Genomic DNA, 26,524 nt, shown 5'->3' with positions numbered 1-26,524 from the left:
CCGGAAATAAAAGAAAGACAACGTCGCTCTGTGCTGTAGCGGAGCGGAGTGCCAGTCCGATCCCGAAAAGGTCATTGCGCTTGTTGGATTTGCAGGATGAAAGTTGTTTAGTAGGCTGCCTCAGTAGAAGTTCTTGAGTCAGGCTTAGTGAATGGGCATGCACTGCAAGGCAAGGGTGAGCACCAGGACGGCCGGGCCCTGTGTCATCATAACAGCAAAAGGTCAGCAGTCCCAGTTACTTATATGGAGGAGTTTAGCGCGAATCCTCACTGAGTTAGACCAGTTAAGCATTACAAGCACATTTTTAAGGCCAGGAGAGAACTCAGATGCAGCCTAATCGCCTGCAGTTTCCTCCTTGAAATATAAATTAAACATGCTAATATGTTCATCATTGTTTGTCGGAGGCCACACAAAGTCAGCCGGCGTCTTATGTTGCAGTTGGCATGCGCGCTTCTTCCAGAAAGACTTCATGCCTTTCAGGATAATAAAGGAGACTTGCTGCAAAGGGCGGCAGTTTGAAGAAAATCGTCTTAGTATGTTTTACTTTTTGAATAACATTATTGTGTCATAGGCCATAACATTAAGCTGAATACAGATTCAGATGAAACCACTATTCAATGAGTGCAACGTGCACTGTATGAGTTGGATGTATTTGCTATTTCAGCCACTGATGTGTGCCTTTAGTGGTGAGAGCCCGTCCGCTACATCCTTTCACTGATCTGGCAGTGGCTGGATTATCTAACTGTATTTTCTATAGCTATGGTGGAGGATGTACCTGAGGCCCCTGCTTCTGCACTTCTGCTGCTCTTCTGTACACTATGAGACCATGCCATGAGCCTTAATCCGAGACCCAGCCGCACTATAACCAAGTGCCACCCCAGTATTGACTGCCCAGTGTTAAGGAGCCGACTCATGTGAGCCAGTCTACCTGTCCAGGACAAGTCTCTGCGACTCTGCTCTCCTGCCTGTCCACACCACACGCCCTCATCACCTTTGCTAATTGTTATCTGCCTTCGTCAGACTGCCCTGTAGTGCACACACTTCAAATAAAAAAATTAAAAAAGCAATTTCAACCAATCTTTACAATGCAGGAGACCATCTCCTTTCAACTTGAGAAAACTCAAGGTCGTCATATCAGTACAGGAACAATTCTTTTTTTAACAAAACTGTGTACATTGTTATGATGAAATAAAAAAAACGTAGGCACGTCTTTCAAGATCGATCCCGCTCCCCTCTTTGACTCTGAAATGAACAAATAGACTTAGATTACACAAAAAGAGTGTATCTGCAGGCAGAAAAGCGTCTCCAGCACTTTCCACTAACTCTTGTGTAGGCTGCCACCGTCACTAATTACTTTTTTATTGACTTGAGCTGCACTCCCCTCGTGCAGACTGGTTTTTCAAATGTCCATGCATCTTCTTTTTAGCCTGGGTTTTCTGTGCGTCTGTCCATGGTGGTCATTTGGCACTGTAGCCGATTTGCTTTTAGAACTATCAGCTCTAAAATCTACACTTGTTAAAATTCAGAAGCCACTTGAAATATAAAGCTTCTCTTGCTACTTTTTCTTTCTGTGCCTCCTTGGAAAGAAATGCAAACGTTGAGTCTCTCAGGGGTGTCCAACATAGGTGTAGGAGAACCGGATCCATGCAAGATATTCAGCTATCCATGCGCTATGTAAACAAATACAATTTAGGGTCATTTTATGTGGATGTCTTCTATTTGGATATCCTAAATATTTGGCAAGGGTCCGGCCCTCCTGGACCTACCTTGGATGCCCCTGTATTTTCTACTGCTCATTGTCTGCCTTTCCGTCATAACGCAGTCTTAAAGTGGTGCTTATCATTGCTACGGTGCAAAGGATTAAACAATACACAATGTAGCTATTTTGAGAACAACTGACTAAGGATGCAATGGTTTGCTACCAAGTTAGTAATAGGTCAGTTCAAATACACCAGCCACCATTGACTGTAATATTTATTAGAAAGAGATACTTTCTCCAGCATGTGTGTGTTCTTGGCACCACATTGCCAGTGCAGCCCATGCCATTGACAGGAAGTGTGTGTGGGCATATTTATGATATAGATTCACAGTTGCTGAAAGTATTGATAATGTTGTCATAATAGTAAGAAGCATATCAGTAAGATAAATTTTGTTAACATCATATTTGATTTAAAAAAATTAAAAAACATGTGACCATTTTTCAGAAAAGTTGTTTTTTCAAACTCCTGATAGTAATGCCCTGGGTTGCATGTGTGAGGCTGACTTATGTGTTAGTTAGCTTGGCTGGGCTTTCGGATGCCTGATTTCTTGGATGACCCCATAAGGGACAGGGCTCAATATTTAAGTGCATGCCTCAGATTAGCCCTGTATGAGGTTGCACCATTGTTGTTTTAACACGAGACAGAGTGTAGTAGATTGTTTGATGAAAGTGCAATTCTAAAGATGACTTTGAAAACGTTAAAAATCTGTGATCCTGCTGTTTTAAATGAAAGGTTATATTAAACATAAAACTATGTGAGCAACATTGTAAGAATCGGACCACCTTATAAGAGCTGCTATGTCATGTATGTTGGCTTATGGTATAATTAAACTGCATGATATGTTATATTGTTAAATAGATTGGTGTGCCATGTTTTTATGTGTTACGTTGTTATGCTTTTATATTGTGTTATGTTACTGGGCTGTGATACGGTGTACCATTGCTGATTTAAAGAGCACTACAGGCAGATAGAGGTCTACTTAAGTGCACTAAGACAAACGAGGGAAGGAGGTGGGCACAAGAAGGTTTATACAGTCAGCTCCCTTGCCTGGGTGAAGGGCACCATCCAGCAGTTTTCCAGCTGCATCGCCTCAGTATTTGTGGGCAGTACCAGCTCCTCTGAGGCATATTTCCACCTGAGCGGGAAGTGAATTCAGAACCTCTTTGCATTCTTCCTCTTTGGGGGTTCTGTATTTCTCTTCTCACAGAGAGGTGGTGGGAAAGCGTTGCTTCTATTGGGATGTTTACAGTGTCTAGCAGTCCCCAGTTGCGCAGGCTGCTTTCCAAATGAGGCTTGATGGGAGGTAGGCTCAGCCTGACCTGTTTTTTCTCTCCTGATATCCTGCTTCCAGTCGGGTGATGGGCCTTGACCAGCCCCGGCACAGCAGTTAGATCGGATCCACGTGCAGATGATTGCTCTGGCTCAGCTCTTCTTGGTCGGATCCTCGAGACCAAAATGAGCCAGACTTCCATGTGGCTTCTGTCTGCCACCCACGGTCTCCCCTCAGGTGCCAAACATTACAGTTAAAGCAGTGACCTTTGATGGAAAACATGCAAAAGAAAGTCATACATATTTAGTGGTGCTTCTCTGGTCTATCTTCTATGTTCTCTGTATGAATGTGGGTATGACTGGGTATCCCAATGCACTGTAAGGTCATCATTTGCTATGTTTTAAAAGTTAATACAATTGAATATACAATGAAAAATATGTTGTATAATGCACCACTTTTGCCATTTAAAAAAACATTATTGGGGGAGAACCACCCGTCACCCCCCAAGCCCACTTACAAAAGTCAGGCTGGCTCACTATGTACCATAGAGAGACTGGTCTGACAAAATATGCCCGGGCTGCATTGGGTTCCCAATCCGGCCCTGGCCTGAGAGCTACCTACTGGGTCCAGAGCATGGGGGGGCCCCCTCCATGTACTTTGCAGGGGGGAGCCCCTCAAGTTTCGTTACACCACTGGCGGGGTCAGAGAGGAAGGGTCCAACACTAGCTGTGCGTCTGTACCAGCGGGGAAGGGTCCAACATTGTTGGTGCCTCTGTCCCATCGCGGTCAGAAGGACGGCTTCAACATTGGCGGTGCCTCTGTCCCAGCGGGGTCAGAGGGGAAGGGTCCAACATTGGCAGTGCCTCTGTCCCAGCGGGGTCAGAGGGGAAGGGTCCAACATTGTCGGTGCCTGTGTCCCAGCGGGGTCAGAGGTGAAGGGTCCAACATTCGCGGTGCCTCTGTCCCAGCGTGGTCAGACAGGAAGGAGAGCCGGAAGCCACAGTGGAGAGGGCTCAGGCTCCGGAAGCAAGACATCCGTGAAGACTATCAGTGCAGAAAGAGGCAAGAGAAAGAATTCAAATAGAGATATTTGTAATCTATTATATTGATATACATGACTTAATTTGAGTTATTCTTGGTAGAGTTTTCATTGTTGGCTATTTACGTAGACTGGCTGTGTAGCTTTATTTTTTCAAAACTTGACACCAGTTAATAACCAGAAAACAAAAGTTACTTAATAATCTGTGTCTGTGTTTTGGTAAAACAAACATACTAATGTTCTTGTAACGCACTTAAAAAACTAGTTCAGTGTAATGTCTGTGTGGTGTGTCGTACCCTCTGCTGTCTTGTCTGCATACTCAACAATATGATTTTGAAAGATGACATTAGCTGAAAAATTATATGAACTTTCTGTGAAAAGCTAAACTACAACTACCAAGACACTATGGTGTAATGACATTGTTACATGCAAGCAATGCATTCCTACCTACTTTCACTTTTAAAAGGCACTTGTGAGCCGCCCCTCAGGCTATCGTGAAATGCCTGCATGCTATGAGTGGGATTATACCTGAGAAAATTGACAGCATGTCCAGCAACCCGTACATATTCTCCACTGATGAGGGAGGAATCCCGAAACACTGGTGTCTGGAGATACAATTTCGAAAGACGGCATTAGCTGAAAAATTATATGAACTTCCTTTGAAAAGCTGACCTACAACTACCAAGACGCTATGAGGTAATGGGTGGTGCAGTTACATGCAAGCAATGCGTTCCTACCCATTTTCAATGCCTTGGTAACTCCCTGAAGCTAGGAGGTGAAGTGAGCATAATACTTGCACATGTGTAAGTGCGACTTGGCTTCTATGCGTGTGTGAGCTTAGCAATAGATCAGCGCTGATAAAACCCTGGTGCTTAGTGTATATTTGTAAAACTTTCTTCCTCTTTCTGCTAAAAAATGCTAATCTGACCCTGAAAATCCTCTCCTCCCTCTCCTTTGCCGTGCTGCCAAAATCTATACGCTCCTCATATGCAAAGCTGCATTTTGGAAAAAGCTGGAGCTTCTATGCCTCCTTTTTATAACTTATACCAGGTTACCACCGGCTTCCACTTCATGGTCATTTGTAGGTGTAAAATTAGGTTTTTGCTACTATTAGTAAATTGCATATCCCTAGGAACTGACACTTGAGAGGAATTTATACATGTAATTTACATGTTTGAGTAACTTTTTTACATTGGCTACTCGCAAAATCAGAGTGTAAAGGTTCTCTAAAGTGTAGACTTACAAATCTCCAACTCCTGAAAAAGGGACAGTGCCAAACACATTACTACCGGCAAAAACAGATACTGTAGTAAAGTAGTAGTAAAGAAACAGGAGACTTCGAGTCCCCTTAGGGTAAAGTATAGGGAAAGGTAAAAAGCTTCTTCAACTCAAAAAAGTTAGTTAAAATATTTTTATGTTAAATATGATTGTATTCATATATTTATTATAAATGTAGGATAAAAGAATACAATTATATAGCACTATTAACCTAATTTTGAATTAAATCTTAAATAAATTTAAATATATTAAATTAAAATTATTGTTTGAGTTTAAGATGGAAAATACATTTCATCTTAAAGTTAAAAGTATTTCTAGTTTTTTTAAACATAAAGTAATATTTTATTACCATACTTAATGCCAGTTGCACACAGTGCAGTTTCCATTGAAAAGTCATTATTTGTTTTCTTAATAACCTTTGCACCATTCCACAAACCTACAAAAAACTTTCCAATAAAAAAGTTCATCAGATTTTAGTTGGGAATGTCAAACATTATGCAGATCTGTCGCAGGGGGGTAAAAAAACTGGAGGTGGGGGGGATCAGAAAAGCAACATTTCCTATTTTAATACCCATCACAATCTTTGCTTTCCGATACAGAAAAACAGCAGAACAGAATTACATTTAACTTGGTTTGAAAGTAGAACTTTACCCAAGAAAGTGTCTCTGCTTGGATTGATGTAAATCTGTTCAGTAGTTTTCAAAACTGTTTCAGGGTGGGCTAGTAAAGGTTAATAATTTAGAGAAATGTGGACCTTTACAGGGCTATTCATAAAGGTAACTTACACTTGTGAATAATTTATATGCAATTTACCCTTTTGAGTCACTTTACTACTTTTGGCTACTCACAGAATCCGAGTGCAGTTTCTCAAAAGTGTAGACTTACATGTCTTCAGCACATGAAAAAGGGGGTGGAGACAAACTTTCAAGTGTTTAGTCACTACTGCTAAAAAAACTGAAGTAAAGTAGTGGTAAAGATACAAGAGACCTGAGTCACCCTATGGTAAAGTAAAGGAAAAAGTTAAAAAGTTTCTTAATCTGAAAAAAGGTTACTAAAAATATGTTAATGTTAAATATTATTGTAAATTAATTATATATATTATATCTGTGGAACAAAAGAATAAAACTATACAGCACTATTAACTTGATTTGAAATTAAATATTTAATAATGTAAATATATTAAATTATAATTATTGCTTGAAGCTTAAGTTAAAAAGAACATTTCCACTTAATGGGAAACAAATATTTGTTGGTAAGCATTCATAAGTATTAAAAGTTATATACAGAATTACTTAAAGTAATTAATGATATTTTATTTATATTGAATCTTACATAATGTTTTGAATTAAAACGAGGTTGTTAAAATATGTTATAGTTAAATAACTAGCATTTTCGACTAGTTGAAATAATTTAATTAAAAATAATTTCCTAAGGGGTTTTATTTTAAGTCCCTACCTTCTTTATTTTTTTGTGGGAGGGTGTTGCAGTACCAGTGATTTGCCATGTGTGATGCTGAACTGGTCCCTTATTGGATGTAGGAACTTTAGAAGTGCAGTTTTTGAACAGCAATAGGCTTATTCTTTTGGGTTATGTGTACATCCCTTAACTCTCTCTAATCCCCTCTCCTTTCCTTTAATCGTAACATTGTCCAGCCACTCCCCTATGTCCCTCCCACATTGACTACTAAAACGTATACTTATGTGTGCAGAGACTACGCAGTCAGGGTGAAGATCTCTGTATAGAAAAATATAAGAGAGAGGGAGGCATAATCTCTGCATGTAGGTTTGCCAATGATTTTGGTAGTATGTATGTAGCACTATTATAGTACACCAAAATATACTGCAATATGCAGTTGTGAATAGGCCCTTAAGTCTGCAAATCAACCCAGGTTCGAGGACACTTTAAGGACTAAATTACAAAAGTAAACTCATTTTATTGGATGAGGAAGCTTTTTTTCCCATCTTCCATTTAGGTTCCATACTACCAAAGTTGGGTCCTTGGCCCCAAGCACACTGAATGGGTAGCAACAAGAGAGTATTTTTTATAGCAGTCAAAGTATAGGACATGGAGCATGCTCCTTGTGTCCTCAGCAAAAGTATGAAAGGCCACATAAGGGAACATGACGAGCACACCTTGACCCCCGGGCCTTTGTGGGTGGACCCCAAAAGCTCTAATAGGCCCCTGGGGCCGAATGCATAATAGAAGGGAAGTGGGGCATGCGGTCTCCCTCTCCGAGTCTTAATAGGCCCTAGGAACCCCATCCCCATAGGGCTGAATGCCTTAAAAAAGGGGGGGACACACAAAGGGAGGGGACACACAGCCCTCCCTTCTCCAGCCTTATTGGGCACAGGGGACCCCTTCCCTGAGTCCCGGACCCCGCGCCCCAAGCTGGCTCCCTTGCATGCTGTGAGACCCAGCACTGCTCAAGCGGGAGCAGCTGTTTTTCTGTGTGTACCTACCAGGCAGGTGCAATGAGTGTTTTCCTGTCCTCAAAAGTTTGGGCAGGGAAACATAAGTTAACTCCCAACCTGGTGGGACCATTTGTAAAAGCTTCCACTGAGTGAAAGTAGATATTCCTTCCTTGCCCATGCTCTTAAAGGCATGGAAGGCATGTGCGCTCCCATCCTGCAAGAGTTTTAAAAATGCAGGAGGAAGATGGGAGCAGACATATGTTTCCCTGGTCACGCGGGTAGGGAAAGCACTGTGTCCCGGCGGTGGGCTCTGCCGGATACAGTAATTGAGCCTGCCCCAACCTACAAAAATATTGGTGACAAAATATCAACTACCAGAATATCGAATTCCTATCTACAAACCAGCAAGTACAAAAATATTGAATCCAAAATATTGTTGTAACTAGTATAGTTTGTTAAAATATTGAATTTTTTAAATGTCTTAAAAGTAATGTAAAATAATGAAATGATGAATATAATTAAGTAAAACATAATTAACCCCTTCAGTGCTAATGACAAGGGTAACTCGTCATGGAGTTTCCATTGATTTCAATGGAAATTACATTGAAGTGCCAGAAGATGCTTAGCATCCAAGTGGTTAAAAATACTCAAATGACCTTAAAGTTAATAAATAATTAATGTAAATTGAAGAAAAAAAAAACATGCATTTTTATGTTTTAATACATATATTATAACTTAATAATATTAATAAATAATTAATATTTTTTGCGTTAGATATCGGGAGGGTACAATTTACTATTCCAACTCCAATGAGTGCAACAGTAGGGAAAGCGTTGGATAGCGGGAGGTTAAAAATTACTATTCCCACTCCAGTGAGTGCAACAGTAGGGAAAGCGTTGGATAGCAGGAGAGTAAAAATTACTATTCCCACTCCAGTGAGTGCAACAGTAGGGAAAGCGTTGGATAGCAGGAGGGTAAAAATTACTATTCCCACTCCAGTGAGTGCAACAGTAGGGAAAGTGTTGGATAGCGGGTAGGTAAAAATTACTATTCCCACTCCAGTGAGTGCAACATTAGGGAAAGCGTTGGATAGCGGGTAGGAATAATTTACTATTCCCACTCCACCAAATGTAACAGAAGGGAAAGTGTTGGATAGCGGGAGAGTAAACAGTACTATTCCCACTCCAGTGAGTGCAACAGTATGGAAAGTGTTGGATAGTGTAGGGGTACAAATTACTATTCCCACTCCAGAGAGTGCAACAGTAGGGAAAGTGTTGGATAGCTTATGGGTAAAAATTACTATTCCCACTCCAGAGAGTGCAACAGTAGGGAAAGTGTTGGATAGCATAGGGGTGACAATTAATATTCCCACTCCAGAGAGTGCAACAGTAGGGAAAGTGTTGGATAGCGTAGGTGTAAAAATGACTATTCCCACTCCAGTGAGTGCAACAGTAGGGAAAGTGTTGGATAGCATAGGGGTAAAAATTACTATTCCCACTCCAGAGAGTGCAACAGTAGGGAAAGTGTTGGATAGAGTTGGGGTAAAAATGACTATTCTCACTCCAGTGAGTGCAACAGTAGAGAAATTGTTGGATAGCGTAGGGGTAAAAATGACTATTCCCACTCCAGAGAGTGCGACAGTAGGGAAAGCGTTGGATAGCGTAGGGGTAAAAATTACTATTCCCATTCCAGTGAGTGCAACAGTAGGGGAAGTGTTGAATAGCCTGGGGGTAAAAATGACTATTCCCACTCCAGTGAGTGCAACAGTAGGAAAAGTGTTGGATAGCGTAGGGGTAAAAATTACTATTTCCACTCCAGAGAGTGCAACAGTAGGGAAAGTGATGGATAGCATAGGGGTAGAAATTACTATTCCCACTCCAGAGAGTGCAATAGTAGGGAAAGTGTTGGATAGCGTATGGGTAAAAATTACTATTCCCACTCCAATGAGTGCAACAGTATTAATTATTTAATAAAATATTAAATAAAAATAAACTAATTATCAATACCAATAAAAAATTAATATAAATTAATTACCAATTACAAATTATTGAATAATAAATTAATTACACATGCCAATAAATATTAATTATTAAAAATTACTTACCTATTAATAATTAATTACCAACAAATTTTTAATACCTACAATTAATAGATAATAAAGCAAATGTACCAATTAATAATGAATCAACAGTAAATTAATTATCAATACACAGAAATAATTTTAAGAATTACTTAATTACAATTAAATTCCTTCCCGCCCTATACCCCTATAAACCGACAATCGACGACGAATAATAAATTAATATCATTAGTATAATTATAAATTTATCAATTAATACAAATTAATTACCAATTAATAAAAATTAATTACCAATTAATAATTAATTAACAATGAATTAATTATCAATACCAATAAATAAAATAAAGAATTACTTAATTACAATTAAATTACTTCCCACCCTATTCCCCTATAAACCCACAACCCGCTACAGAACTAAAACGCAAAATTAAATTAAAAATAATTCCTAAAAATTATTATTTAATTTACTATAATAAAATTACTTACCGCCCTATTCCCCATCAAACCTGCAACCTGCTGCGGAAATAAATAACATAAAATTCATTACTTTAAAAAAATTCAAACACACATTACAAAAATATTACATACTTTTAACACATATACTATCACTTAAAACACTTTTAAAAAAATAGATATTTTTAACAGCTATATTATGACTGTCGATATTACTAACTTCGAAATTATGAAAATCGATAATTCTTACCTGAATTTCGATATTCTTCACCACTATATTTTTGTGAGTCGATATTCTGTCCACTCAGAATTTAAAACACAATATTTTGCCATTTCGATATTAAAAATTCGATATTCTGACTGTTCACCCTCAGGGAGGGAGGCCTCGCAGCCCCCTTACTTTGTTTTGAATAATAGCCTCAGGGGATGGGATCCCTCGTGCCTCTTAAGGCTCTTAAGGCTCAGGGCGGGGGCAGCATACCCCCTTCCCCTTATTTTCAGTAGTGGCCCTGGGTGATGGAATCCCCGGGGCCTGCTAGAGATTCAGGGTGAGGGCCAACATCCCCAAAAGTAATGTTTCATTAATAGCCTGGTCCCTAGTCTGAAGATGTCTTCCGCAACATCCTTGTTGATGTGGTGGCAGCCAATCAGATCTCAGCGGCATTATATATACAAAGTTTTTTACACCAAATCACAAAATGCACTGTGTGTGGACCAAGATCTCGGTTTCTGCCAAATTTGGGATACATCTGTTTAGCTATTTGGGCTGTGGTTGTGTCTAAAATTTCTATGGAAACAATAATAGGAAAAATGCATTTTGGGACCCCTTTTGTCTCGGCCTCTGCTTAATGAACCACCTTGAAAGGTTCCAGGAAGTAGCTCAGGTGAAAAAAATGTTTTGTGACATTTCGTCGAATGGCGCTACAATTATAAGCAAATGAACAAATTAATTTCCAATGGAAACACAATCCTAATTATTACTAGGTAAATTCAACCGCTACAGGGGGCGGGTGTGTGTGTATATTCCCCAAGGATATTCAAAATACTTTGCTGTGGAGCTAAGAATTACACATCTATGTACATATATATGTATTTAACATCCTGATATTGTGGTACTTTATAGTGAGACATACAAAAATTCTGAATACTAATTAAAATGCTCTTCTTTCTACCTACTCCCCTGTGGTCTGTTCCACATCATAGAAAAGCTAAAAAAATAAATGAAAAACCTTCTTGCTATGTTTCATAGCACATAGTACGCAGGTTAAATTGAATTTAAATGGTATCTACAAAGGTAATTTATTTTCCAGTCAGCAAGTGGAAGCTGTCTGCCTGTAGCTGTTGCAGCACCTCTCTCACCTCTTGGTTTCTGTTTTCTGTAATATCTCTTTTTGGTGTTGCAGGTCAGCAGTCCTTCATCCAGCTGGTCCCTGCGAAGAGCCAGCCCCTCCTGCAGCAAGGTATCCGTATTCCTCGCCACTTGGGCATGTCTGTCACCTTCCTCATCTCTTAAGAGGCGTCTCCTCATTCTTTTGTTGTTTGAGCTTCCTAGTCACAAGGTTTTGTTAAAACTTACCCCTCACCTGATAATATTCCCAAATGATTGGAGATTCCAGATGAAAGTATACAAAGATAAGTTGCAAAATTTTAATAGTTGATAATTTAATATTGTTTTAAAATAGCAATGTAAGAATTTGTGTAGTGTAAGCCAAGTTTAGAGTACTACTGAAGCATGTAACAGTAAACGCATTTCTTACATACAACAGGACATATGAATTCCAAAATGGTTTCATGACACATGATTACTTAACACTATGCTGGAGTGGGTAAGAGGGGGGATTTGGCTATTTGGATCCATCAGGAGTGCTCAGCGTTGTCTCAATGTATTCTCACACCCTACGCGACATAGATGTTTCATACACCACCCTTTGTTTAGCACCCATGTAGCCATTCCCCGGTTCAATGAGTTGATGAGTGACTGTACTAAGAAGAGAGTGCCATCGGCGAATGATGGTATGGAGGTTTGCGTTACTCGGTATTGGAAATCTGAGACTGGATGATGCCAGAAACCTTGCATGGGAACGAGCCCCACCATGCGTACTGCTCTACCCTCAAACCTATAGCAAAGGTGTAGTAACTCATAAACCAAAACACATTTTAGAGCCATAGTGTATCTATTATTCCTCCTCCAAGTGCAAACTGAAGGTTAATCTGGAACCTTTTAAAGGTATTCATGCTGACTCAAAGGAAGTCTTAACTCCTTCCATGCGTCGAACGGCCCCCGTTCGTCCGACGTCACGGTGAGCATGTACGGAGGACAGCCATGGGCCATCCGAACCCCACCCACTCATTATTCCGCCAGCACCGCAGCGGAATTTGCGCAGCGGTCAAGCGGTTAAGAAAAGAAGAGCAGTCTATTACCTATAAGATAGTCAGTCACTTCAAGCCTAAGGGGCCCATTATGATGTCGGGCGGATTGCCCCCTCCAGGCTGGCGGTAGCCACCGCCAGCCTAGCGGGGGCAATCCGCCTGACATTCTCACTCGTTTCCCCCCTCCATATTAGTATGGCGGGGGGGACCTCGGCGGACGGAAAGACCGTCCCCCGCTTTTCCGCCCCGGTCGCCTTGCGGCCGGGGCGGAAAAGGAATAATATGGTGGCGGTCACCGCCAGCCCTATTACAATGGGCATTTTACAATGCCTTTCCGTGGCGGCAATGCCGCCACTGAAAGGCATGCGGTCTTCACTCTGAAGGAGGGGAGGGGGCTGCACACGGGGGGGGGAGTACCTGTGGTGAGAGCACCGCCCGCCACAATGCTAGAAATGCAGGATGTGCCCGCCACTGTGGCGGGCACATCCCAATGCCCCCCACGGGACCCCCGCCCTTATGGCGGGCGGTCCCAATCCCCGTCAGGATGGCAGACGGGCAAAGTCCGCCCGCCATCCTAATGACCCCCTAAATGTGAACTTCATCTTCAACTTCATCTAACTTGAGGCATTGGACTCTTAAGTGTTAACTATTGAACTTGCCTTTACTAAATGTTAATGGAATACTCAAGCTGGCCCATCTAAGTGGAGTGCAGAAACAGGTAACTTTACGACAGACCACTATACCTCTGTGAGGGGCTGGAATTCTCTAGAAAATGAGGGTCCGCAATACGGGCATCCGGTGCTAAAAGGACTTCAGCGAGCAAGTGAGCACTTAAATGTGCCCAATGGATAAATACAACTATGCTGTTGTAGCTAAAATGCTGCTGGGGTTTATATGTGGAGTTGGGTTCTCTGGGACTTGGAGCTCTGACAAAAGGAACAACTTCCATGATTCCACCTCCATAATTTGCTTTGGGGTGAGGTAAAATACCAGTACTGCACCTCATACCACCCCCACCCTAGACCATTGTGCTGGTGGAACATTTTAATAAAAATGTGAAAACCAAGCGCCTTGCGGGAATTCGTGAGAATTAATTGGGGGATACTTCTACCATGCTTGTTGTTTGCCCATTGAGAGGTGCTGGAGAAAGGCGTGGACAATTGAGTTTGTTTGTTCACACTGCGCATGGACCCAAGCTTTGGTAAAGGAGATTTAAAAATGACACCTGAAATCTTTATACAATAGCTTGGTACGCTCTATGCTGGGCCTCAGGAAAAACATGGCACAGATAATGCACAAGGCAGTGGATAACTACCAGGTCACTCTAGAACGGTTGAAACAATTATATTATTAGAAAAGCAACTATTACTGCTTAACAGCAGCAGAGATAGCAAGGCCACGAATGCATTTGCAGTGGTGCCCAACCAGATGTTGGCAAGTTTCATAGGCTGGCCTAGCTGAAAAAGAGCTGCAGACTAGTCAACAGATCATCATTCGGCATGAAGTGGAGGGCAACTTCAACTTCACCCCAGTCAAGCCCAGTTCACTTCCAAGAGGCAATGAAACAAGTGATGCCCAGTCGCAGCGATTTCTCCAGGGTTCAGGTTGAGCAATTTCCACGCCTTCAGCCATGAAACGTCCTCAGCCTTGACGTTCAGATTCCAACTCCTCTAATTGCCTGATCCTGAATGGGTCATGCAATGAGAGAAGACGGTGGGATCTGGTAGAGATGTAGAGTGCAAGACATCCACTGCTGCCTTCATGTGTCCTTCCTCTCACTGCTGTCTGCCTCTTTCCTCCACTGTCTCCATCTCAGCCTTGCCTACCCTCTGAGCCCCTGAGCCCAGACCTTTTCTATGTGAGGTCTACCCTCAGGGCTCAGAGATCTGCAGCCTATTGCTCCTTGTCTCTTGAGCCCTGAGAAGTCCAAGCACCACAGGTCCTGGGATGTAGCGCCCTCTTTTTCCCATACTCTGCCCAAATCACCCCACCCCCATTCCACTGCCAACCAGTAACAGCACTTGCATGAATACCTTATGGGTAGAGAGAATCATTGAGCCACCTGCCAGATCAGTTGGAAGGGGGTTGGGGTCGGAGTATGTGTGAATGTTTGGAGAGTGTGAATTTGTGCACATGTTAATTATATTGTACTGTAGCATTTATATAGTGCTGCATACCCTGTAGTGTGACAGGGAATCACAATTTCAGATATAGAACACTCTACATCATGTGGGACGTGCATGGTTGGCAGAGTCTGTATTTGTTGTGGACTTGTATTGGAAGCGTGTTGAGGTCAACAGTGACCAGAGAGGTGTTCTTATCTTGTCACGGGGCACACTCCTATAAGGGTGATGAGGAGAGGCAGACATGCCATTAGCTGGCAGTTATAGTTTACTCTGCAGGGCCTGTGTTAATATTTCATGGTTTCTGCCCTGCTCAAGGCAGGAATCTACTTAGTCTAGTTCTAGGTAGCCCATTCCTGGAGGGTCAGTGGAACTAAAATATATAGGCAACTGCACACCACCAACCTCCCCAAAGGGATGGGTGTGTGTGTTGTGTGAGCATACACCTTAAAAGGATGTAATCTGAGAAGGCCTTGTATTGTATATGGAAACAGGCATGGCTCAGATGCTGTCAAATGAGTAAAATTATGCCAAGTGGTAAAGATAGAGAGTTGGTGACATGATTATTAGCCTTGCACCATTTTGTATTCAGGGATACTTTGTACTGCTGTGCAAATATACCACCTGAGTGAAGAAAGAAGGAAGAAGAAATGCAGTAACTGATGCCAACCTAAGCAAAAGCTACACTCTCTTTAAAAGGCCCATATTTCACCTACTCCTGCTAGATAGAAAGAGATCAGTATTTGCAGCCAGGATTTGCACTCCAGTCCCCTTTAATGCTACTGGAAGCTCAAAAGGGCTTCAAATGGTGAATAGTCAACCGTTGGGCAAGTCCTAGTCAAATCATGACTTAGACGCTAGCCACACCTGCACATGTGAGGGTAAAGATGAAGTGCTCGCCGACAGCACATGACCGAATCAAACCTCCCATGTGTTACCCTTATGTCTTTCAACCTCCCTGCAAGCCCAAAACCTTTTCTTAGAAACCTGTGAGCCTTGCTCCTTCCAGTTTTACATGAGGAGGCATCATCTTGCCGTTCTAGAATTTCCTTCCAGACAACTAACACTTGTATTTTTAGTAGGGAATGACATTTCAGGGTTAAAAAGAAGCCTTGCCCTGCTTCCATTGGTTCAGCTAGGACAGCAGCATGAGGAGTATTCCACTTCACCCTCTCCGAATGCAAACAAATGCTAGCAGTGCTTGAGTAGGAGCTGAAGATGGCATGGACTAGAGATGCAAAACTGTGTACGAGCGGAAGAGCGGTACATTAGATCCCGGACAGGAGACATTTGGGGATGAAACCTGAAGCAGAGACGGGGGAAAGGGAGCACCTGAGGGAGGAAAACAATACTAATGAAAAAAGGTGAGACAAATCGAGCTACAGCCCCTAAAATGGGCTTCTAGGAGCTTAGGCAACAGAGCATGGTTAATCTAATCTGAGCAGTAGACTTGAGGTCAGTAGAAGCACAAACACATCCTCTCTGAAAGTGTTGCCAAGAGCCTACAGAATGCCTGCTCTAGAGGTGAGAATGATAGATTAAGGCAAGAAAGAGGGGCAGCATTGGGTGGGAAGTACAGTGGAGCCTCTGGCAAGAGAAACAAATGGTGGAAACAGCAGAAATGAAGAGAAAGGGCACACCTGAAGCAGGCAAAACAGTTCATATGTAGGAAAGAAGTGCAGACAAATTGATCTAGTGACCCTGCAAAAGACTTCTATCAGCTTTAGCAGCAGAGCACAGTTAATCTAAACTGAGGAGCAGTCACTCCAACTTTTCCCAATGGTCTTGAAGTCAGCAGAGGTGCAAACCCATGCTCCCTCAGTGCATCGTCAGGAGTTAAGAGACTTCCCTGAAGGTGAGATCCAGGGTATGGAGAAGGAGGACGGGGTCTGGGGTACAGTGAACCCTGGAGAAAGGAAAGGTGGGGTTGTAGCCAGCAGAAGAACAATGGAAAGAGAGCACCTGAGGCCGGAACACAGTAGGCACACAGAAAGAAGGATACACAAATTGAGCTCCAGTCCCTAAAATAGGGTTCTAGCAGCTTCAACACCAGAGCTCATTTGCACTATATAGAATATGCCATTTATATAGTGCTTCATAAATCTTGCGGGATGCCAAAGTATATTTTTGGATGGAAAGCATGGTACACTACCAAGAAGGGCTTGGGTAACAGAGTTTTACACTTATGATCCCATATAGGAAGCAGTTTGGGGGTGTAAGATGAATGACTGGAGCGGTGTTTGGTGGTGTAAGATGAGTGACTGGAGAGGTGTTTGGTGCTGTAAGATGATTGCCTGGCGTGTGTTTGGTGGTGTAAGATGAGTGACTGGAGAGGTGTTTGGTGCTGTAAGATGATTGCCTGGCGTGTGTTTGGTGGTGTAAGATGAGTGACTGGAGAGGTGTTTGGTGCTGTAAGATGATTGCCTGGCGTGTGTTTGGTGGTGTAAGATGAGTGACTGGAGAGGTGTTTGGTGCTGTAAGATGATTGCCTGGCGTGTGTTTGGTGGTGTAAGATGAGTGACTGGAGAGGTGTTTGGTGCTGTAAGATGATTGCCTGGCGTGTGTTTGGTGGTGTAAGATGAGTGACTGGAGAGGTGTTTGGTGCTGTAAGATGATTGCCTGGCGTGTGTTTGGTGGTGTAAGATGAGTGACTGGAGAGGTGTTTGGTGCTGTAAGATGATTGCCTGGCGTGTGTTTGGTGGTGTAAGATGAGTGACTGGAGAGGTGTTTGGTGCTGTAAGATGATTGCCTGGCGTGTGTTTGGTGGTGTAAGATGAGTGACTGGAGAGGTGTTTGGTGCTGTAAGATGATTGCCTGGCGTGTGTTTGGTGGTGTAATATGAGTGACTGGAGTAGTGTTTGGTGGTTTAAGATGAGTTACCGGAGAGGTGTGTGGTGGTGTAAGATGAGTGACTGGAGCAGTGTTTGGTGGTGTAAGATGAGTGACTGGAGAGGTGTTTGGTGCTGTAAGATGATTGACTGGTGTGTGTTTGGTGGTGTAAGATGAGTAACTGGAGCGGTGTTTGGTGGTGTAAGATGAGTGACTGAAGAGGTGTTTGGTGGTGTAAGATGAGTGACTGGAGCAGTGTTTGATGGTGTAAAATGAGTGACTCGAGAGGTGTTCACAACATGTTTTGGGGGCAGACACCTATTGATGTAATGGAGGTGGTGTCAGAGATAGATGTACAAAAGTAATTGGAATTAGATGACGGTTATAATCCTGCCCTTGGGTGTGGCCCAGCTGTGATTTAGCGGGCCTCCTTGTAAACATTCTGGCTACCCTTGGCACAATGATGGCCCAACTGTGACCGCGACACATTGAGCGTTCTTGGCAACACTCTCCGGCATAGTGGATGCCCAGCCCAATCTTCACATTACGACCATCTTTAATATCATGATGGTGGTGAAAACCTGGTGGTGGAGGTATATGAGCATGAAAGGCAGAATCTGTCCACGTGTGACTCTAGTACTTGTGACCTCTTAGTGAACATCACTAGCTTTTGTTTGAGGACCTGTAATGAAGACCCAGCAATTAAGAACTAAAATATTGTCTTGGAAGACTGAATTGACTTGTCCAAAATGCAGCTATTGTGTTTCATAATGAACGGCTGCATTTGCATAAAATTAACAAACAGATGTTCCATAAAAATGGCCCCATTTCCGAAGAATATCTAAAGCTAATATTTGAGACATAATCCATGGAATGCGTGGAAGGCCTGAAGGCACCCACGGCTGTGGCTCGTTGCATGACGGGTGTGTGGGCATCCCGCCATCTTTCTAGTAAAACATTCTGTGCTGTCACTACTTCTGTCTGGGGCTTGATCGTCTAATAGTAGAAAAGCTTGTCTGCTTTCTGATCTTGTTAGATCTGGGTAATTGAGCAACGGAATGACTGTGTGCGGATATAGGATTAGGCTCGTCTAGTACTGCTGTCTACAATGTGTTATTATCAGATTTGTTCAACATTTGATATCTAAACTATGGCCTTGCCAAGTGGATTCTCGGTTATAACATATAACATATGACTGTGAAGATACATGGAAAGGGTTGGATGGAAAATGACATGAAGTGGGATTATGATAAATGATGGGACATGTGACGTTTTATTATCAGATGTTTAACTGCAAATAGTACATTTTAGTGTTTAGGCAATTCAGAAAACTGTGTCTGAAACTCAATTGCTTTGCTGTCATTTCCAAAGACTTCTATAGAAGGTAACCCCCAAAAACCCCAAGGAAGCAGAGGCATGCCTGGCACACCTCATAATTTCTGGAATATTTCAATCCTGCCCCTGAGAACCTTTGGCTTTTTAGTCCATTTCTATGAAAACTGTGCTTTAGAATTTACCATTTGGCACCCCCCCCAAAAAAAAAAATGTTCTCACTGGTGAGCCCTTCATCGTCCCCTCAAATACTATGAAATAAACACAGTCTTGTACCTCAATTGCTTTCAAGAAAGGTGTTTACACTCAATCATATTTTTTATTACCTATTTTATTTCATTAGTGTGATCTCATGCCAATTAGACAAAACAAATCTCACACCTCAAAACACACCAATAGAAAGAATATATTCTAAGAAATTCATTAAATCAACAATAAAACAACTGTTGTCACATGCCTCTTTGTGCTTTTGGTTAAGAATCTGAAAACTGGAGCAAGGTTTCCATTACAGTAATAGGGAAAAAGCGTTAAGTTGCCGGTGCAGCCCGATCTGCGTAATATCTAATAACACCGAATAAAACAAACGCGGATATGGGTTCCGTCCCCAACTTAGGAGGAAAGGACCGCCCCCTCAAACCATTCGCTATGTAAATTGAAAACAAAAGTAGGGCCAGAATACAACCTTGTCTCAACCCATTGGGGGTGGGTGCACCAATCAATGTTATAGCTTACCAGTGGCCACTGACAAAAGAGGATCCGGTGGTATTGAAATTAAAGACAATTAGGCTTACAACCCTAGAGAATAAATACTAAGTCCCATACAAACTCATAAGATCAGCAGATCATTAGAACAGAGCAAACTTGCTTCTGTTTCGCATTAGAGAAATTAATAATGAACATTTTCATGAACAACTCTCTTGTTCACTCTTTGTGAACCCATCTCTTTACCCAAGCATACCTCATGATGGCTGTTCTTTCGTTTTAGTGCATTTCCATAACTAAACCTCTGTACATTATGGCAACCCAGGATGCTGCCATGCCATATGTTTAATGTCCCAGAACTGTTGCAGGAAGAGGAACATTTCATCACTCAATCACTCCTGAAATCACAATCCTAATCCATCAACTATCCATCATACAGCTTCAGACCCGGTCTTCCAACTCCAGAAGTATCAAATAACATATCTGAAACATGATAATATAAGGTTTTCTGTAAATACATTTGTATTGTTATTGCATTTTCTGACTAGAGGAGTGACATAGAAATACAGAACAATTTCCTGGTGACAATGGCAATCCAAAACAATGTTTGGAAGAGAATTAAGGGGCAACTGCAACGAGAGAACATCAGGAGCAAAATGAATGCATGGATCAGATGCAAAAAGAACCACTGCTTCATCCATGTTATGGACAGAAATAACTATTGCCAGAAAAACAACATTTTCAGAAAGAATCTTTAATGCTACTTCCTTTAGGGGCTCAAAAGGAATTGACTGCAAAGTCATAAGAACTAGGACAAATTCCAAGATGGAACAACTGAATGTACTGTAGGCCGAGTTAACTTCAAACCACACAAAAGGTGACCAGCAAGGTCCAGCATAGTCTCCAGCCACTCCATTGAGAGAGGTAGAAAGGCCTGTGAGATGACATCACAAGGATGAGAGGGCAAGCCTCTTCCTGAAGAAACTGAAGGGACTGCATAGGATCACAGGAAATTGGCACTTAGGGCTAATTTAGCTTCACAGGAAATTGGCATTGAGGGTATGATTAGCACTGGCCACAAAGTACTCCATCCACCAAACTGAAGGATGGCCTGACTTATTTACAGTCAAGTGGACATTAAGGGGCCGATTCCGATTTAGGTCGAAAGGGCTCCGAAACATGTTCGGAGCCCTTCCGACCGAATCGGAAGGTGTCGGACTGGTTCCTTTCCGACCGAGCCATTCTGATGGGCTCGGTCGGAATGGAATCCGACTCAGATTGCCGGATTGCGGACAACAGGCTCGAGCCTGTCTGCAGCCCGGAAATCCCTCAGTACACCCCCGGTCGCCTCTTTATGACCAAGGGAGTATGATGGCAGTTTTTCACTACCTTTTCGTGCCGGTGTGTCCGGCACGAAAAGGCAATCGGAAACTGTCTCTGGGGGCCCCCAGCAGGGCCCCCATGGGTGTGAAGCTGCCGAATGGAGGCCTGGGAGCACCTACGGTGACCCTCCGTTGATCCCTGCACCCAGTGGCAGGCGCCTTGGGGTGCCGGCCACAGGGTGCAGGCATGAACTGCACCCCTGCAGTTCACAATGGAGGCATGCATTCCGCTCGGATGGGTTCGGTCACAGGGTTCGGTCACATCGTACTTGCAGGGCCGTAACCGACCACAGCAGGCCAGTCGGTTACGGCTCCAGACCGATGTCGGACAGACTCGTGTCCGTCCGACATCGGAATCAGCCCCTTAGGGCTAGGTCAGATTCCATTCCGACTGAGCCCATCGGAATGGCTCGGTCGGAAAGGAATCTGTCCGACACCTTCCGATTTGGTCGGAAGGGCTCCGAACATAGTTCGGAGCCCTTCCGATCGGAATCAGCCCCTTAGTGTATCAGTGACAGAGACTTCTCGGACTTCGTCAGACTCCACCGGCAGCCTGATGAAGTAAGGGCCGTCTGAGGTTTGGCCATTTTAATTTGCGGCTGACTTAGAGTGGATGGTCGAATGGCCAGATTTTACTCTCCCTTACTGTAGTGAAAAACGTGGCAGTAAGAACAGTAAAAACCTTAAAATTACATTTTTTTTTCTCAACAAGAAAACCCCGATTTAGGAAGTTATTTTTGAAAAAAACCAAAAACTTGTTAAAAGTTTGAAGGCGGCTCTCATATTTGTCTGAGCTATTTGTCAAACTTTTAACTCATTGACAGGCGGTTCCTGCCAATGACTAGAGATGTTTGCTGAGTTGGCTGTCAACTCAGCAGAGTTAGGCCAACTTGAGAAGAGTTGCCCTAACGGCTAGGGCGGTTGACCTCGAATCTGGGGAACCGGGTTCGAGTGTCGGCAATGACGCTGAACATCCTGTGATTCTGGGCAAATCACTTAATCTCCCCAGGCCTAACAAAAATGAATGTGTCCTTATGTAACGCAACTGGTGCTATGTAAAGCGCTCTGATACCCGATACAGTGTCAAGTTCGCGCTATATAAAACTCCATTAAAAAAAAATAATAATAACAAAAAAAAAACCTCAAAGTTTTACTCTGTCGCCCTGATGGAGTACACTCCGTAGTCCAGGTCAGGCTATACATCTTTAGAGGAACACCATTTGACAAAATATCCATTCCCCAGTATGGCTAGTAGGAGTACAGATTGAAGGTTTGTGAACATTTTCAATTGCTAAAGCTACCTCTGGAGAACCTCCCAAACCACACACAACTAGCCCCTCATTTGCCAAACCGTCGCGTGCAGATGTACTTGACACGTGAGAGAGAGCTGGCGCCAGAGAGTACACATGGAAAGAAGTAGAGGCCACTCCTGGCAAACTGACATGGAGGGAAATCAAGATTTCCTTGGCCAATGCTTGAGCTAATTGAATGGCCTGGCCCAACCTTTCTTTTTTCACAAAACCAACTTATACACAAGAGAGAAGGGAGGACGTGCAACTGGTCAAACCTGAAACTACTGAGATGTCATGGCATCTATCACCATTGTTTTTGGAAGCCCTCGCCTAGAGAAGAACAGTGGAAATTGGATGTTGATAGTGTCTGCAAATAAAGCCAGTTTAGTGAGGACAAACATGAGCTAGATTTCCAGATAGAAGACTAGTCTCAGGTAGACATTTATGGACAGAGGAAAGATATTACTCTAGGCAGGGCCAGCTTTAGGCCGCACTGACCGCTGACCTGGAGGGAGACCACTGACCTCGGGGGAGGTGCTGTGTTTAGCAATAACTTAAGATATAAAAGCACCTGCTGCAGAGTTCCTTCTCATCCAGCTTTCAGGCAGCAATAAAAATGTCATAACGCCTACAATTAATGTTCCTGCTAGAGAGAGAGAGAGAGAGATAGATCGGAGGTTTGTCTAGTGGCAGATTTAACTCGCCATAAAGTAGTGCAGCGGGTTAATATGCCTGCTGCAAAGAAGAGGTCTGTATTTTACGGGGACAGCAGAGTGGATTAGTAAAGCCACTCTTTGAGCACCACTTTAAAACAAATGAAATGTATGTGAGAGTGGGGCTATGGAGAGATGAGGGCCACTTTTGCAGGGGGAGGTAGTGAGGGAATCCGATGAGGAGGTCATGGAGGGGGTGCCAAAAAAGATTGTCCCACTGGGCACCACCAGCTCTAAAATCAGCCCTGCCTCTAAGTTTTTGCTTTCACATTGCTTACCCTAGGATGTAACAGTCCATGAAGGACAGCAGATGAATATCAACCTATGCGAATATCTGATGTAACACAATTGCCTGGGCGTATGAATGAACATCCACCTATTTGTTCACATACCACAGTGCCACCAGAATGTCTGTTTGCACATGGATAGACCTGCCCTTCCGAGAGGGTGAAATGTAGAGTAGAAGCAGTAGGAGCAAGAAATCTACCCCATTATGGCTCCCTTTCCCATCATGCTGGTGTCCAGGGTTATTACCACAGGAGACAGTGCAGCTTGCACTATCCCTCTGGAAAGATGGTCTGTCTCCAGGCACCATAGTAGAGACGGGCCAATAGTCTTGAATACTATAATCATGTTCTATTTTTTGTATTTATTTCTGTTTCTTGATATAGCACACAACTCACTCCTGAAGGAGTATCTAGGCGCTTTGCTGATCATGCAAACTGAAACAATCTAAAATATCAAAGTTTTTAACTTCTTCTTGAAATTTATAACATCTGGGCAGGTATGAAAACGGAGAGGGAGTCTGTTCCAGTGATATGGGGCCATGTATGAAAAAGATCTGCCTCCATATCTTGAGGTGTGAATGCATAAGGTCAATCAATCAATCAATCATGGATTTGTGAAGCGCACTACTCACCCGAGGGTCTCAAGGCACTGGGGTGGGGGAGGTTGCTCGCTGCTTCGTCTCATCCGAAGAGCCAGGTCTTGAGGTTCTTCCTGAAGGCTTGCAGTGTGGGAGTTTGTCTGATGCTGAGTGGGAGTATGTTCCAGGTCTTGGCTGCGATGTAGGAGAAGGATTGCCCTCACGCTCTGGCTCTGCGGGTGTGTGGGATTCCAGCTAGGGCGAGATCGGCAGATCAGAGGCTTCTCTTGAGTGCTTAGAAGGAGATTCTTTTGTTGAGGTATTTGGGTCAGATGTTGTGGAGAGATTTGTAGGCGTGGGTGAGGTGCTTGAAGGTATATCTTTTTTCGACTGGGAGTTCTCGTAGGTGTTGGGTGAAGTGGTGTTGTCGTGGGATGCCGAGTACAAGTCTAGCTGGGGCGTTCTGGATTGTCTGGAGTTTGAGGAGTAGAGATCTGTTTATTCTGGCGTAGAGGGTGTTCCTGTAGTCCAGTCTGCTGGTTATGAGTGTGTGGGTGACAATTCTTCTGGATTCGTGGGGGATCCATTTGAAGATCTTGCAGAGGAGGCAGAGGGTTTTGAAGCATGTGGAGGCTACAGCATTGATCTGTCGGTGCATGGTGAGGGAGGAGTCGAGTATGATGCCGAAGCTGTGAGCATGGTCTCTGGGAGAGGGAGGTTCGCCGAGGGTGGTAGACCACCAGGTTTTGTTCTATGCTGAGGGAGTGGATCCAAGGACCAGGACTTCCGTTTTCTCAGAGTTGTGCTTTAGGCAGCTGTTGCTCATACAGGAGGCAACATCTTTCATACCTTCCTGGAAGCTGTGTGTTATATTTGCAATATCCATGTTGTACTCATTTGTTATCCTTTGCTGTTCATTCTGATTCCATAGAACACTGCTTTAGAATGCCAGCCTCCTGGCAATCAGTTGTTCTGACTTGCTCTGGAGAGCTGATGTTGCTGTGCTGCAATATTGTCTACATTGAAATACTTAAACTTAATTTGAATAATTGGATTTCTTACACTGTGCCTGGTGACGTCGGGTCCGTTGGTGAGGGAGAGGATGAGTTGGGTGTAGTCAGCTTAGGATACTATGCTGAGTCCGTGTTTTCTGACGATGGTGGCGAGAGGGGCTATGTAGATGTTGAAGAGCATGGGGTGAGTGAGGATCTTTTCGGTACTCTACAGCTGATCTCTGTGGGTTCGGATAGGAAGGGTGGGAGTCTGATTCTTAAGGTTCGGCTGGTGAGGAAGGAGCAAATCCAGGTGAGGGTGGTTCCCCAGGTGCCAGCGTCGTGGAGTCTGGCAGATACTGTGTGGTGGGAGACGGTGTTGAAGGCTGCTGAGAGGCCTAGTAGGATGAGGGCTGCCATGTGACCCTGGTCCGGTAGGGTGCAGATGTTGTCCGTGGTGGCTAAGAGGGGCGGTCTCGGTGCTGTGGTTGCTGCTGAACCTGGATAGTGAGGAACCGAGGATCGAGTTGACTTCTATGAAGTTAGTGAGCTGGTTGTTGATGATCTTCTCTGTTACTTTAGCTGCGAAGGGGAGGAGTGAAATGGGTCGGTAGTTCTTGAAGTTCGCCGAGTCTGCGGTGGGCTTCTGGAGGAGGGGCTTGACCTCTGCACGTTTCCAATCATCGGGGAAGGTGCGTGTTTTGAGGGAGCAGTTGATAGTATGTCGTAGTTCGGGTGCTATGGAGGAGGCGGCTCTGTGGAAGATGTGGGGAGGGCAGGGGTCGGTGGGTGCTTCTGAGTGTATACTTCGCATGGTCTTGGTGGTGTCTTCTGTGGTGACAGGGGTCCAGGCGGTGATGGTAGGCTGGATTGCGTTGACTGTTCTAGGTGTAGGATGGGTGTCTAGGTTTTGATTGTGAAAGCTGCTGTAGAGAGTTCTGATCTTGAGCTGGAAGTAGGAGCCAAGTTTGTTGCAGAGGTCCTGGAAGGGAGGGACTTCGGAGGATTCGCGGGGGGGTTTGGTGAATTATTGTGGCCCTTTCCTGTTTGTAATGCTGATAGTAACTAAGTCTTAAGTGCGGGTTGTCAGGACAGGCCTTGTAGAGTGACTTATGCATCAGACAGCAGAGTTTTATTTAAAACGGCATGCTTTCTGATAGGCAACCAATGTCATTTTCTGAAGATGGGGGCAGAGGACGACCGTGCAGATAAATTCCGATCAGCCATGTGGCTGTGTCCTGCACAACCTGCTGATTGGCCAGCATGGTGTCATTTACTGCTACCAATAAAGCATTCCCATAGTCCAGGTAACTAGTTATAAGAGCCTGGACAAGGCTTTTTCTGGAAGTGTCCGGGAGCCAAGAAAAAACTTTTTCAGGAGCCTCATTATAGTGAAGTAATTGCCACATGTGGCATTAACTTGATCTTGCATGAATAGTGCTTGATCTATTTCCACTTCAAGATTTTTCACCACCTGTTTAGGGGCAGAGACTGGGTCAAGTTCCGAAGGCCACCAGTCAGCCAACCATATCTCGTGGGCTTTGCTGAAAAGTATAATATCAGTCTTCTCACTGTTTAGTTGGAGACAGTCGTTGGTCATCCAGACAGCGATTTCCTTCATGCAACCCAACAA

General features: G+C 43.5%; 1 protein-coding gene across 1 annotated transcript in view; it reads left to right on the top strand.

Annotated features, from left to right (window-relative positions):
- Positions 1 to 26,524, top strand: part of LOC144752204 (tumor necrosis factor ligand superfamily member 13-like) — a 208,919-nt gene that overhangs the window by 60,297 nt on the left and 122,098 nt on the right. Inside the window, exon 3 of the mRNA XM_078640154.1 lies at positions 11,695 to 11,751. Within this exon, the coding sequence (XP_078496280.1) occupies positions 11,695 to 11,751 (57 nt within the window). The remainder of the gene's footprint in view (positions 1 to 11,694; positions 11,752 to 26,524) is intronic.

The sequence above is a fragment of the Lissotriton helveticus genome, chromosome 4_2 (assembly GCF_964261635.1).
Source record: "Lissotriton helveticus chromosome 4_2, aLisHel1.1, whole genome shotgun sequence".
NCBI classification, from domain to species: Eukaryota; Metazoa; Chordata; class Amphibia; order Caudata; family Salamandridae; genus Lissotriton; species Lissotriton helveticus.
Note: the sequence above shows the minus strand (reverse complement) of the source record. Positions and strands in the feature narration are given on the sequence as shown.